Source organism: Spodoptera frugiperda, chromosome 22, assembly GCF_023101765.2.
Source record: "Spodoptera frugiperda isolate SF20-4 chromosome 22, AGI-APGP_CSIRO_Sfru_2.0, whole genome shotgun sequence".
NCBI classification, from domain to species: Eukaryota; Metazoa; Arthropoda; class Insecta; order Lepidoptera; family Noctuidae; genus Spodoptera; species Spodoptera frugiperda.
This window is the reverse complement of record NC_064233.1, coordinates 2,498,538-2,514,364: the sequence shown is the minus strand read 5'-3', so window position 1 is coordinate 2,514,364 and position 15,827 is coordinate 2,498,538. Positions and strand designations below refer to the sequence as shown.

Sequence of the window (15,827 nt, the reverse complement as noted above, 5' to 3'; positions counted from 1 at the left end):
CGGCACTCGGCACACTCGAAAGTCTGTCCGACTAGGTATTTTGCAGCGCCCAGTCGCTGTTGTGCAGCTAGCTAGGGTGTTATCGATTTGTGTACGTTTTCCGCTATAAATAAGTACGAGTTTGTGTCATCGTCGGTGCTGCCGGACCGGTTTGTGAACGAAACCTGTGTGGGTGCTGTGACCGGAGATTCGAAATTCCAAATTCGAATGTACCTCGCCTCTAGCTTTCGAGTACCTTTATGTTCGTGTTTTAGTTGCGTAATATGTTTATAAAAGCTATACACTTACATTCACCGTACTACGTTATATTAGTCACGTTGCACATTTCGGGTATTGACGTAGGCCAATACAATTCGATTATTTCTTGATGTTTGCGAAATATTCAATGTCGTTTTTTGCTGACCCTGGACGGAATGCTAAAAATGTTGGTTTTAAGAAAGTGGAACGATACAGATGATTTAAATTCAGGATGTGACGTCATCTCATTTTACTTCTTGAGCGCAATGCGTATCATCTGTTTTGATTAGTTGATTCTATAAAAATTGTCATTAAAGGTTTAATGAAGGTATAATTATTTCACTAAAATAATGAAATTATATTTACTGAAGTCAGGGTAAACCTTAAAAAAAAGGCTTCCCATTCAGAAAATGTGAGTTAGTTACACAGATATTACATAACAGCTTCAATTAAAGTTCCATAAATGTGGGTAGTAATTAAAATTCTTAACTTTATTTATAACGTAGCATTAAACGTAACGCACGTAAATTATTAAAAAATAATAAAAACAAAACATCATCCGTGGTTAGTTCGTTTCCGTTTATGAAAATGGCGGGCGCGCGGTGATTACCATCACTTGTTATTTTATTCAGCTACTAACGGATCGATGAACTAGATTCGTCAAAGTGAGCTGTAAATGTCGATCACAAAGTACTCGTGAGTTTTATAGCAGATTGTAAGCCACTTTTTATATAGAAAGAAGAAAGAATTGAAGTTTGGTAGTCGAATCACATGTAAGTACCTACATGAAATCTACAATCTGCCGCGCATAACCTCTATATGGACGCGTTCTCTCGTTGATTTTATCGGTTTTATACTATGAGTGTTCTCTTCCTGTATTTAAAACCGTAAATTATCCTGTAATAACCACGTGGTCAGTCATACGGCTTCTTATTTCAGTGTGTGACTGTGACGTTATTACGTGTTATGTCTTCGAAAAATGGAGTAGTCGCGGAAGTTATCAAGTGTCATTAGTTTATCTCAGTTTTTGGTTAGTTTTGTGCGATATAAATATTGGTTTCCGTCAAAAACTTTATCTTATTGACGTTATGTCTTTGTCACGCGTGAAGAATTGATCAGCCATTGATTTAAGTGGTGAATTTTGGTGATTGCGTCGTTACTTGAGTAAGATAGGGCTTAGGGCACGCCCATGAGTTAGAAAAGACTTCAATTAGCTTCTCGGTTACTGTTTGAGGTCCTAAGTGATAGAAAAATTAGAATATATGGATATTTATCAGATTTTAATAAAAGCTAATAGATTGTTAGCATAGCATATTTTTTGCCTAATTCCCCCCCATCCCGTTGCTGACCTAGCCAATAGGACTGACAACTGCGTACAAGGGGGTATATTAAATTAAACATTGGAAGCATCGCAAAGTACTACGTTGCTTGCGGTGTGCCGAAAATGTTAAAACAAATAACTTAAACACTATAATATCATGTCAAAATTACCATCTTTAATACATGTTTGGGCTCTATGTTGCAATAAAACAATTGCACATCATGCACGCAGATAAAATACAATCACAGTAATGTTGAAATCAAGATCTTAATGTGCAAATTGTATAACTAATCAAATAGACTTCAAAATTCTTTGATACTTATAACAAGTCTTAATGTTTCATCATCTTTACTAACTCTTCTGTCCACTGCTGGACATAGGAGTCTTCGACAGAATGCCAATGAGCTTAATATGCAGCTCTTCGCATCCAGTGGCTACCAGTCAGGCATAACAATCATACTGCACCTTAAATATGGTGATAGGCCTTCCAAAACATACAAAAACTTAAACCTTTCTATCTCCAGTTTCTTCTACAAACCTTTAAATCCAAAAATTTCAGTATAAATAGTTAGAATTCAATTCCATCTAGATTAATAATAATTTCAAAGCATTTATTTCAAATAAATCTTTAATTAGGCACTTTCGAAATGTTAAATTGAATCAGTCTGTCTGTCAGTGAAGCTAGGTGCTTGTTCCAAAGTGTAATTTTGAATGGAGAAGAACAAGCAAGAAACTCCATAGTTACTCTTTCAATTAATACACATCATCTGGTCTATAAAAACTAGGACATAAATACTCTAAACCTATCTTTAGGTTACCTACATTAATCCTAAATGTAAGCACTAAAATAGAAACAAGATATATTTGAATAGGTCACTGCTCTCTATATATGTCATATCCACATTTCCTATTTATTTAATTCAGCGGAGCAGAAATATGTTTGACTGTTATGATTCAAGACATTTTTCATATAAGTTTCTTCTATATTTTGAGTAGGATGTAGCGGGGTTGAGTGTCCTAATGTGATATAAGTATTTTGGTATAGTCATGAGCTAATGTTCATGTGTTAGGTTATTATGTAGTGTAGGGATTGTGCAGTCTGTTAGAATTTACACTTTACACTTACCTACTTATTATTTAACTCTTGCTATGTCCGAATGCAGATTCACAAGAGACACAATGTGTCATGCTTACATACAAGAGGTTAAATGATTAACTGCCACACTCTGAGACATTTAATGATTACTTAAACTATTCCTTAGTATGGATTTTGTTCTGAAAACTATTCCTAAGGACTGGGTTAAGTAACCATTAAATGACTCTGAGTATGGGGGTAAGATGGTCTTCTCTTCTACCATATCTTTAAAATACCTATCATTATTAGCATTAACTAGAAGACACAACTTAAAAAAAATAAACCTCTTAGTCAAGTACTTATGTCAGTATCGAAATGTCTATTTGACATAGGCCTATGTATATTATTATGTTAAATAATCAATCGCTAAAATATCTCTGAAACATGTTATTAATAATGTAATTTCTCTCTAATTCCAGGTGATCGTGTGATGGGAAATCACTGATCATCTGTTATGATGAAACGGACAGGAGTCCCGCGGCTCGGGCCTGATGAGCCCGCGCCCCTGCCTCCCCAGAATCAAGCTCAGGTAAGCCTTTAGTTCTTTATTTATCATCATCATCATCATATCGACCACAAGACGTCTATTGTTGAACTTATGTTCAAATACTCGAACATCACACAAACTTTAAGTCACTCTCAAAAGTAGTTCTGCCCTATAAAGTCTTTGTGAAATGACAGAAATAGCATGTTAACTGCCACATAGGTTACCAGTGACCTACGTTAGTGGAGGATTTGCCTTCAACAGTTTTCTGATGGCAGTTAAAGGCTTAAGTACATATCAAGTAACATTTCAGTATTAGGTTAGGCCGGCTTTGATGCCTTCTAGATCCACCAGTTTGTAACAAACTGCATCTAGAGGCTCTGTGCATCTCTTAATCAATAAAAACATAGCTATCTTGATACTCTCATTGCACCATATTGGCAAAGATTTGATTCTAAAATCTAAGTCTTTGTAACTGATTAAATGAGTCATTGTTTGTTCTTGATGTTATTTAATTAATTTTATTAAGTCTGTTTGCATATACTCAAATTCTAGTAAAATGGAAAACCTATTATGAGCCTTAATATCTGTAATTCACATAACCTATTGTAAAATACATGTAATGCTGTTGGTTTTCTAAATAAATACGATAAAGTAGAAAAAAAAACACTGAGAAATTCATTGGAGAAAGTTTAAATGTCAATAAGATTGAACTATAACAAGAAATGAGAGTAAAAAACAAATAATTTGTGGCATAAAATTGATTCATAATCTTGTCTTTAAATGTCGATAAACAATTATCACGTTTTCCTGTAAAAGTTCTTTTAAATAACTTTCAAAATCCACTGAACGATATTATAATTTAAATAGAAATGCTATGTGTACATAATATTGTAACAAAAAACCGTACTGTAAACACTTCAATTACGTTTTTTTCATCTTGGTACAAAGGAGTAACAAAATGGCGGATGCTAGAGTATCTATATGCCTTTTTTATGTTCTTTTGCGCCGTACATTATGTAATGAATAGTTTCCTTCGGTATGGATGTTGAGATTTTTTCATGAAATCATAAAAACTAAGCGGCTATGAATAAGCTGTTGATTTTTAATGTGTTGTAAGAAGATTAAAGTTAGATAGGATATGTGGAAGAGTACCTGTTTCACTTAATAACTAAAATACAAAGATAATAAAAGAATAGAAAGTTCAATTTATTCTGTTAACGGTTTTAGATGCTTTTCCACCAGAGATGTGCTATGTAGCTAAGCTACGAAGATGTAATAGCTAAGCTGTGAAACTATGTGACCGATACTAAGCTATGTAGCTGTGTAAGGAAGATGCGCAGCTTGAGTAAGCGATGTATCGATAATAGCAGACAGAGATAGTTTCATAGCTTAGCTACCCATTACATTTACGCAGCATAGCTACATAGCACATCTCTGGTGGAAAAGCACCTTTTGTCACGTGCTGTGTGACTACGAAGTCTACTAGTTTCAAGCCACGTTCAGGGATTATATTCGTGAATAGCATTGCAATTACATAAATATATGATTGTTTCCTACAACAAAAAAGATCGAATACAGTTGTTAATCGGCATTATTTAAAATCATACTAAATTGAAAATAAAAACAGGAATTGTCTAAAACAATTCGATTTTGTGATTAATCCCATCAAAATATGCATCAACAAAATATTGACGAGATAGCTGCAAGCTTGGAAAGTGCCCTATTGGTCATTATAGTCAGCGATCAATACTAGGATTTATACATACATATTTTACAGTAGTAACGGTGCTGCCGCCTGGAAACTAGGTCGCTGCAAGCCGAGTAAATTATTAAAGAGGAAAATGGATTCTCTCTATGTAGGCCTTAGGAAAATTGATTTATGCACCATCGGCAAGGAACTACAAATTAGATTGTTGAAACTCTATTATGAGTTAAAAGTTTATCACATCATAACACAGAGGGGATTATACCTAGAGGGTGCCCTTTTTTTTGAGGGGGAAAATCATCCAATGACTTCTCCCGCCTTGGGCAAGGCGAGAGGGAGTGTCAAACTCTTACTGACTAAAAACCACCCCGTTCCTTCTCCTGCTTTTCGAGCCGGAGTCCCGGTAAACCCGCTAGGTAGTCCGCAGCTCCGGATCAGACCTAGAGGGTGCCCTAGGTAAGTACCTAGAGCCTAACCCTAATCCCCAAAAGGCCGGCAACGCTCTTTTAACGCCTCTGGTGTTTCGGGTGTCTATGGACGGCGGCGATTGCTTACCATCAGGTGATCCGTCTGCTCGTTTACCGGCTTATACCATAAAAAAACCTTTCATAAAAAGTGGGTTGAATTTGACCACTTTTTGCCCTTTACAATGAAATTGCATTTAATATTTAACAATAGAAGATCTACCCCTTGTTATTACAATAGCACTTTAAAAATAACTGGAAAAACAGCTGTGCTCATCCCTTCGTAGAATTGAACAAATGTGATATTACGAGTATTTTTATGTCAATGTAGTTATTTTAATAGGAAAACATATTCGTCAATAACTGATACAATAATATCAAAATGCGCGTCAGAGATAAAATAGGTGAAATGATTAATAAAAAACAATGCATTTCACTTTAATATACGATCGATAGCTATCATCAGTGTAGGTTATTGTGATGCCGATAATAGATAATGCATACAACAATAATAAATAGATTAAAAACAGTATCAATATTATTGAATTTTTATACCCACCTCAGAAGTGTAGAAACTGCAGTCAATAGCCCGTGACAGTCCACTGTTGGACTATAAGCCTCTTCATGTTCATTGGTACACATAGCTTAGTACTGATGGAAACGGACTCGGCTAAGCTATGTTTTTTATATAGAAAGATGCGTGCCATGGATGTGTGCTATGGATGGCTTCCTACTATCGATACAACGCATACTCAAGCTGCGCATCTTCCTCGCACAGCTTCATAGCTTAGTATCAGTGGAAACGGTGACATAGTTTCACAGTTTAGCTATCACACTTTCGTAGCATAGCTATATAAAAAAACACCTAGACTGTATAGACCTACGATTAAAATTGCACAGTAAAATTGTAAGCTGTGTAGCGTGCATTAGTCGGATCTTAAGACGCGAAGACTAGTTCTGGTGACTAATATATTCTACCCAACTGTCATCACACGACTCTGTACCAGAAATAACCAGCTCATTGACTTAAAACTAAGTACGTCAGTTAAAGCGTCATATACAGCAGTTTCCATATGTAACCTGTTATACAGATAAATTGGAAACGTACCAAAAATACGTCTATTCTGACCACGTTGTGTGACTATCCTTGGCGACAAGAATTGGGTGCAATGACACTGGAAACTTCATAGTAAGTTTGCGGTTTTCCGCTGTTCCTTAATGATTATAAATACTTCAGTATTTAGGATGTTAAAAACTGGCAAAATTTATTAGGAAGTGTGTAACAGGAAAAGGTGTAATCATGGAGTTTCCTCGCTCTTTCTTTCACTCATGAACGATCATGAGATGTATTTAAATCGATTATGTTATACGGTTGTATGTTTGTCGTACATTCTACTCCTTACTATAGTACTATAGGTTCCTATCGTGACTTGAAACTAGTGTAGCTACCTCGAAGAGTTACGTGATCAAGCTGCATACGTAAATTTAGGTTTTTTGAGGGGTTATCTCCTTATCATTCTTCTTCCCCCGTCCTGGGCGAGGCGAGAGAGAGTGTCAGACTCTTACTGACCAAAAACCACCCCAGTTCTTACGCCTGTTCTTAGAAACGAAGCCCCGGTAACTTATTGGGTAGTCCGCAGCAAGTAAATTTAAAATTTATATTATCATAGTAGCACCTATTTATACATCGTCATGGAATAAAAAGCTTGATATTTTTAGTAATAATGGTGTCCAAACCCTGTTCTCATCAACTACTATTACACATAGTAAGCTCTTTACAAACAAACAAAACAATATGATATTTTAACCAAGTTTCAAGTTAAAAATGTTGACTATAACGAATTAATTCGATAGCAACGTCATTTTGTTTATGTAATTGCAATTAAATACCTTCTACGTAATAAATAGAGCTCAACTTACCGTACCAACATGGTAGATGAAATATTAAATTATAAATTAAAAGAAAAATAATAAGTTCTTGTATGATTGTGTCGCGTTTTACATGGGTAACGTGAACAAAGCCACTGGCAGAAGCTAGTTTACTGTTCAGCTTGTTTTTGTAGATTTATCATGTAAACTGCCGAGCATACATTAAAAGACTGATGACTGTAATTGATGAAGCGAAAGAGGTGTGTAAGAATCGTAGCAATTAGCGTTCTATTGACTCTGCCTACCCCTCATGGGAGATAGGCGTGAGGTTATGTATGTATGTATGTATTATCATGTGAAAATCCCCCCCATCCCGTTGCTGACCTAGCCAATAGGACTGACAACTGCGTACAAGGGGGTATATTAAACTAAGCATTGGAAGCATCGCAAAGTACTACGTTGCTTGCGGTGTGCCGAAAATGTTAAAACAATTTTATTACGAAGCAACATCATCAGCCAATTTTAGTCCACTACTGGACATAGGCATCTCAGTAGTCTTGTAAAAGACACCAGCATTGGCTGGAGAGTCTGCTGAATAATTATTTTACCACGACAAATAGTTTCGTACACCTAGGGGCTTTTTTAAGGGGAAATAATTCAATGGCTTCTCCCTTGGATTAATTCCCTCCATTTGCAATTTTATTCCCGCAATTTTATCGCGTTGGCGATAGGGAGTGTCCAGACTCTTACTAACTAAAAACCAACCCGTACTTAGTCCGCAGCTCTGGGTAAACCTAATACCTCAGGAATAACTCTTTACTATTCAGACTTTTGCAATCAAAAATCTTGGATCTCAGGGTAATAAAAAATGTATATATATATTGTTCTGTCAATAATATTAATGATAAATGATATTTATTTCTGTAAATAGGTCATAAAATAACACTTTTACACGTCAATATTTCAAATAGTTAGATGAGGCCGGCTATTACTATTTACATAGTCATTATTAGAGAATTAATTGATATCCGACATTTCAAAAACTAATAAAATAAATACAATCACAAAGAAACCATGGCAACCTACAAAATAAAATTACAAAATACAAATTCCTTGTCCAATTAAAGTGTACTAATAATATGATAAGTGTAGCAAAACAAACAAGCTGTTTGCACCTCGAGGTCGATATATCGATAGCGTGTCGATAACCTCTACTTGTTTACAATTATGCACATCACTATTTTATACTTATACGTACATGGCATATAAACTAGGCATTCGTCCTATGGAGGTATACAGAAACTATAGAGCGCCACCTATTTTTTTACATACTTCTTTAACTTCCAACGTATTCATACATCGGTATAAACAAGGTCCCTTTCGAATACCCGATTCCCCAACAACCCTTAAACACCTAACTCCCAAAAGGCCGGCAACGCACTTGTAACGCCTCTAGTGTTTCGGGTGTCTATAGCGGTGCCGATTGCTTACCATCAGGTGATCCGTCTGCTCGTTTACCGGCTTATTCCAAAAAAAATGAAAAATACAGAAACTACAGAGTGCCACCTACTGCGCTTCTTTAGCTTTCCGCTTCCCTAACATTCATACGCTGGTTTAGGAGTACACAAATCTTTAAAATCGCTCTTATACAATCACGAATATCGCATCGCATCGAGTAACAAACAAAGAAAGACGCTTATATTTGTTTTTCTTCCTGATTAATTAATTTGTTGGGATCCTACTTGTTCATGTCCATAGCACGCTAAGCTTCAATGTCACAGCCTGCCTAGTGCACAGGATAAGGGCTGGGAACATGTGGTGTGCTTATCAATATATTTACCACAATTAAACATAGGCTATTTATTCCACCACCGTCCTACTCAAATAGGACCTATTCCCACGCGAAATAGCGTCTAATTATAAACCACTATTTAATGTTACAAGTCAATGAAAACAAAGCATTAGTAAATAAATAATAATAGCTTGAGTATAATAATAAAAATGTTGGCACTGACATTCCTCATATATTTGTGCCAATTTACCTGAAATATTCGGGTCAAATAGTAACGAGTGAATGTTATTTTTATTATTTTTGTAAGATGTTTTTATTTATTTTTGTTAAACGTTCAGTTTTTCTACGACTAACTTAAAGTCCATTCGTAAGTAGGATAGACCTGATATTTTTTCTTTTTGAGTGGAGCAAATCATCTTATGACTTCTCCCGCCTTGGGTGAGGTAAGAGGGAGTGTCAGACTGTTACTGACTAAGAACCACCCCGTTCCTACTCCTGCTTTTCGAGCCGGAGCCCCAGTAAACCATCTAGGTAGGCAAATCCTGATCAGGCCGCAGCTCCGGATTATAGGATAGACCTGATAAAGGTCGCAGAGAGTTGCTGGATGCCTCGCGATGCGTAGTCATTCGGGGAGGACTGTGTGAGGCAGTGGACAGAGTATGGCTGATTGCATGATGATGCGCTTATAGGTTTTAGCACGGTTAGCGCCATGGGAGGGTCACCGGTGACCGATGTTAGCAGAGGATTTGCCTTTAACAGTTTTCTAAAGACTTAAACTCTCTAAGTATCATCTGTCTACGTCTTTGAAGGTGGAACCATGCTTTTAACAGAAAGACCATGTTTTTAACATCATCACAGAGACCTGTCTAAAATGTCGGCGAAAATGCGCGAATTTATAAACAATATATTTGCGTGAAAACACGGTTGTATGCCAATAAGACATGAGCAATGAGTCAGTGGGTTTATTTATAGCCAAACGCCAACGTTCACTTGAATATACTTGTTATTCAGAGCCGGCCTTGCTCGATTTTACCTGCGCGCTGTAAACACTGATATTTTTTTAAACATTTGTTTTTTCTGATAGATAGGAGCTGTAATGCGATATTCCGGTATTGTCTTGTGTTATTTAACGCAAAGTTTTATGCATTTGCCGCCACACTCAGAGATATTTAGTGATTACTTAAACTATTCTTTAGTCACCATTTTGTTCCGAAAACAACTGCTAAGGACTGGGTTAAGTAACCATTAAATGACTCTGAGTACGGCGGTTAATGTTTAGGAGAAAAATGGAATATAAGGAACAAATATGCGGGAAATGTGTAATTGTGTAATGAAGCAGTTTTGAATAAAGTTCTAATTAAAAAGATGCTTTTGTCAACAATAAAATGAATTAATCTGTTGTGGTAGGCATGGATCATGCTCATTTCATTTCCATGAGTAAAATAGTAGGAGAAATAGTGAAAATGTGTCTAATTCTATAAATGTCTTTGTTACAGATTCAACAAGCTGGTGCAAGCAATATGCACACTTTGGCCCAGTCGCCCCAACCCCAAATTTTGGGTAAGTTGAACACCTTTTTTTATAATAATCTAAAGTATTTTTCCTATTTTATTTTCTACCTAGTTTGCTAAACTTTAATGTCCAGAAATCATTAGACTTAGCACAATAATCTTACGATTTTAAAAATAATATAAAATAATATAACATATTATTTAAAAAGGGTGTAAATAATATAAAATAATATAACATATTATTTAAAAAGGGTGTAAGTTGGGTGTAAAGTAAAGCTTACTCTGTGTTATATTTCTCAATTCAGAGCTAAATACTACAGATAGTAGTAATCAGCAGTTGAATGATTCCGGATTAAAAGTTGTTGTTGTTGCTACACTTTAGGATTAATATTATCAACACAACTAGACAAAGAACAGTACCTTTCCTTCATATCTTATTATTAAATTTATTGATTAACTAAGTAGAAAAAAATCATAATTTTATAGCTCAAGCCAACACTGTATACAGTTAATATTGAATGTGAAATTAAATGACTAATCCCACAATTTGTCCAACAGACATCCGCTCCCCAGCGGGGCCAGCCACTCTTCTCTCGGTTGGTGGCAGTGGAAGCTTCGCCCGCACTGGCGCTCGGCCCTCAGGAGGTGGTCCCGTCATCAACTATCTGAAGACCAGCGCCGTGCAGTATGCAGCGAAGCAGCCGCCGCCGCCCCAACAAGTCCCTCAGAGGCTTAAGGTTGGTGTTATTAATATTTTTATCATAATTATGGTCAGACTGGTGTATAAGTAAGGAGTAGATGGGGGTCCCGAATAGATGTTGTTATTTTTCTCGACTTTATCATCAAATCTTCATTTTTACTTCACCATGGGCGTTGTACCCATATTTCCGAACCGATACGACCGTCAAATCTTCAAGAAAAGAGCCTATTCCTTCTTAAAAGGCCGGTAACGCACCTATGACTCCTCTAGTGTTGCGGGTGTCCATGGGCGGCGCTGATCGCTTACTATCAGGTGACAAAACTGGTCTTTTGCCCGCTATTCCATAAAAAAATCCGAAGGCTAATAACGTGACTATTACTAAGTCTTTATATTAATAGTCTGAGCAGACACTATACAATAAATATTATGAACAGTAAAGCTAGACAGCTTTTGCTAAGTCATCATGAAGTAAAAATCGTGATATTTCGGTCCAGAAAAGCATTATTCAGATATATAACTCAGAATTCACAATAATAGCACACGGATTTCGTATACAGCAACAAGCTTGCCTCCTATTACATATCAGTCGGATAACTGTCCGAAAGTGGGTGTTATATTTATTACGTGCATCTCTACCCACACTTTAAGTAAATAAAAGATATGATATAACACAAATTGCAACTTATACAATCGCGTTTTATCCCAAATCTTCGCCATATTGGTTATTATATACGTCATAATCCTGTAGACAAATTATTACGGCTTTTTTGAGGGGGAAAAATTATCTAATGACTTCTCCCGTCTTGGTTGAGGCGAGAGGGAGTGTCAGACTCTTACTGACTAAACACCACACCGTTTCTACTCCTACTTCGATCCGAAGCCTCGGTAGCTCGGAGTTGTCCCGCAGTTCCGGATACTGCACGCTTGGCAAGTGGTTTGGGATCTCAAAGAAGTCACTCATTTAGAAGTTGTTGCTTCTCCATCCCTCAGCAGCTGGTGGCAGTTGCTGCGGACTACCTAGCGGGTTTACCGGGGCTCCGGCTCGAAAAGCAAGAGTAGGAACGGTGTGGTTTTTAGTCAGTAAGAGTCTGACACTCCCTCTCGTCTCGCTCAAGGCGGGAGAAGTCATTGTTGTTGATGATTTTCCCCATAAGAATCTTGGTTATTATAATAACATCACGCTTTACAATCCACGCAATTGCAGACGTAATAATATACAATGTAAACACCCACTTTTCACCAGTACTTGGTACTATTCTAGATCTATTCTAAAACTAGTGTTTATTTAACTGAGTCCTAGGTTCTTATTATATAGATAGCCTATCCATGACCTGCCCTATCAGTTATGTAACCTATATAACATAACTACGAACAATAATAGCGTTTGTTTGTATAACATTCAATGCTGTTATGTAATAAGAACGAGAAAAGGTTATACTTGTTTATTTTTCATTGACTTCAAAGGCTGTGTGCTAGAAATTTGTTTTGACAATTGGCTGTAATTTCGCAGTGGCTCGTATTTTTGGTTGCATAAAAATCTGGCATCATTTTTTCTTCATAGTGGAAAAATTATAAGCTTTGTGATGTTTCTGTGATTAGTTTTCGAGGAAACAGGAGTTTCTTGGTAAACCAGACAAAAATGGTACTAAAATACTGCTTCTTTTTCTAAATAAACCCCCGCTTTGTATTGGGCGCGGGGATTTCCTCTTGTGTCGTGGGTGCGTTTACAAACGTACAATTTTACATACTCCCAAACAAGTCTTACAGCTTTCTAGGTTTATGTACCGAATTAATTCAAATTCATATAAATTCAATCTACTGCAGTTCATTGACCAATTAGCTGGTTAAATTTGTTCATTTACTTAAAAGAATGATGACTTGTCTCTGTTTCCTTTATGACTCTGTACTTTGGATTTTCCTTTTTATACTTGTGTCATAATCATGTCATGAGTACTTGTTGATAAATTCTTTGCTTTCTACCTATAGCTTTTTCTCGTTGCCCTATCCATACACAATAATTAAATTACAAATATGTGACACTAAAACAAACAGTCTTTATTTGTAGTATTAGGATGGTTAAAAATCAATAATTTACTTTGAATATGGGCACAAAAGATAAACAATAGAGTCTGCTAGCCATGTCCTACCATAAGGCGACAAAGTAAGGCGTAGTTGTCGGTATAAATCACAATGTAACATCACACATTTTAATAACTAAAGGTGCATCTGCATATCTATACTGCGACTTGTAAGAGCTTGTGTGGCTATAGAGCTTTATTTCTATATTAAAGTAGCCTACATGTTATCCCAGACCATAATCTATCCCTGTTCCAAATTTCAACCCAATCCCTTCAGCCGTTTTGATGTGATTGAGTAACAAACATACACATAAACTTTCGGATTTATAATATTAAAGTAAGATTGTTAATTTTTATTACGTTTAGGACTCAAGCAGTAGGGGAATACTTCACGGAAATAACTAGTATTAAACGAATTTAACTTACAACTATTATCTAAGGTTCCTTACAAAGAACACCGATCTAACAAACCCTAATCTTTCAGCAGGCCTTACCACCCCAGCAGCCGAATTTGGGAGCATTGCCGGCCGCTTTAGGGCGCCAGTCGCCCGCCCCAGCGCCCCTGGCGACCCCGCCAGGCGTGGCCGTGGGACCGGGCGCCCAGCAACAACAAGCCGCTGGCCAATTCCAACGTCTGAAGGTGGAGGATGCTTTGTCATACCTCGATCAAGTCAAATACAAGTTCAATACGCAGCCACAAGTTTATAATGACTTTCTGGATATCATGAAGGAGTTTAAGAGTCAGACGTAAGTTTTTTTTGTAGTTTGGAAGTGTTTTTATTATTTTTGGTTGGTTTTTGTTCGCTTTCGTAGGACTTTCTTTGACTATCTTCCACTTTATTGGTGATAAAGTACATAGCAAGGCGATATTTTAAAAAGTACATGAGAAATTTCTCAAATTAGTACTTTAGTCAGTAAATAGAAGCACTGAAATTAATTCAGAGGCGAGAAGTCGAAACTTTAATTGAAATTATAGCATGAAGGTTTTATATTTATTTACATTTGTTCATATTTACCTAAAGTAGGCAACACCTGTATGCCTAATAGGTATTATTACTAAGGAAATAAATGACTAAGCGTAGATATAGGTATGTTAAAATTAAATTTATTGTTGCATACCTACTAAATAACATTGAAGGAATTTTAAAATAAAAAAAAGAAATACATTAGATTAAAGATTTGTCTGGGAGAAAATGCCTACGGTATTAAGCCCGCCTTGTGTACACATTTATATGCATGAAGAGTTAAATAAATATATTTTAAAATGATGAAAACAATTACCGTTTGATTTTCAAATGAAAAATTTAATGGCTGCAATTTTTATTGTACTGATAATATTTTGTTTAGCCGAGACCTCGAACCCCAAACGTTACCCATCATCTTAATTTTAGTCTGTATTGCAGTATCGACACCCCGGGAGTCATCACCCGAGTATCAAACCTGTTTAAAGGGCATCCCGAATTGATTGTCGGATTCAACACTTTTTTGCCGCCCGGATATAAAATCGAAGTCCAGAGCAACGGACAGGTAAGCAAACTTTTCTATTATAATATAATATTTAGTTCATCTTGGGTGATGGTATTTGTGTTTTACTCAAAATCAAATCATTTACTTATTCTAATTAAACCTTAAATGGGTATTTTTGATATCAACATAATTATAAAGAAATGTATGTCGGTCTGTCCGTCAATGAATCTAGTACTGACCGACAGATAGACAGACGCTTTTTGTTTTGTTTGATGTCCAAAAGTGATTATTATTTTTCTTTGAATTACTTATTTTGGTTTATTCGAGCCAGCCAATTGGAGCGCTAAACACGCTCTCGTTTTGTTTACTTTAAACGTAAAGTAATCTCATATTAAGGGTACCCCGTAACACCCGAATACTGAAATGCTACTCAATTTTAAGTTGTACTTAAATGTCGTGCTATCTATGTCATTTACAAAGAATTTGTAGTGACAGAACTACATTTGAGAGCTTCTTAAAATTGAGTATTCGGGCATAAGACAACTACAATTATGTGTACAGAAAATGACATAGAGTAATGATTGTCAGGTGTCGGTGTCGATGCCGTCGCCCACCGGGTTCGGCGGCAGCAGCGGCGGCGGCAGCAGCAACGTGTTGCTGGGCGTGCAACACCCGCCGCCGCCGCCCCAGCCGCAGCTCGTCCATCTCCTTCCTGTTGCCCAGTAAGTTATCATAAATATTAAGTTAAGTTTCCATTCTAGTGTTAGTGACCATGTCAGTTTAAAAACTTATAAGTTATCACACTTAATCACACTTATAATAGTACAAATATGAACGTTTATTTGTATTGGATGGTTGTTAGTCAATTACGCTAAAACTAATCAACGGATTTTGATGAAAGGCGAAGCCGCTGGCAGAAGCTAGTTTATTAATATTTACTACTAGCGCCCAGTACTTCCACGCGGTTTCACCCGCTCTGCTCGGCTCCTATTGGTCATAGCGTGATGTTTTATAGCCTATAGCCTTCCTCGATAAATGCACTATTCAACACAAAAAGAATT

At 36.5% G+C, this 15,827-nt stretch overlaps 1 protein-coding gene across 14 annotated transcripts in view; it reads left to right on the top strand.

The window, feature by feature from the left end:
- LOC118279619 (paired amphipathic helix protein Sin3b) overlaps positions 1-15,827 on the top strand; it is a 45,554-nt gene that overhangs the window by 9,711 nt on the left and 20,016 nt on the right. For 6 of the 14 annotated variants that reach the window (XM_050702498.1, XM_050702496.1, XM_050702495.1 and 3 more), the window contains exons 2-7: positions 3,113-3,222; positions 10,507-10,570; positions 11,080-11,258; positions 13,784-14,046; positions 14,703-14,826; positions 15,355-15,488. In XM_050702498.1, the coding sequence (XP_050558455.1) occupies positions 3,148-3,222; positions 10,507-10,570; positions 11,080-11,258; positions 13,784-14,046; positions 14,703-14,826; positions 15,355-15,488 (839 nt within the window). In that variant the 5' untranslated portion in view covers positions 3,113-3,147. Of the gene's footprint in view, positions 1-763; positions 1,011-3,112; positions 3,223-10,506; positions 10,571-11,079; positions 11,259-13,783; positions 14,047-14,690; positions 14,827-15,354; positions 15,489-15,827 lie in introns of those variants that run through there. The other 8 variants (XM_050702488.1, XM_050702489.1, XM_050702493.1 and 5 more) reach the window with 4 other exon arrangements.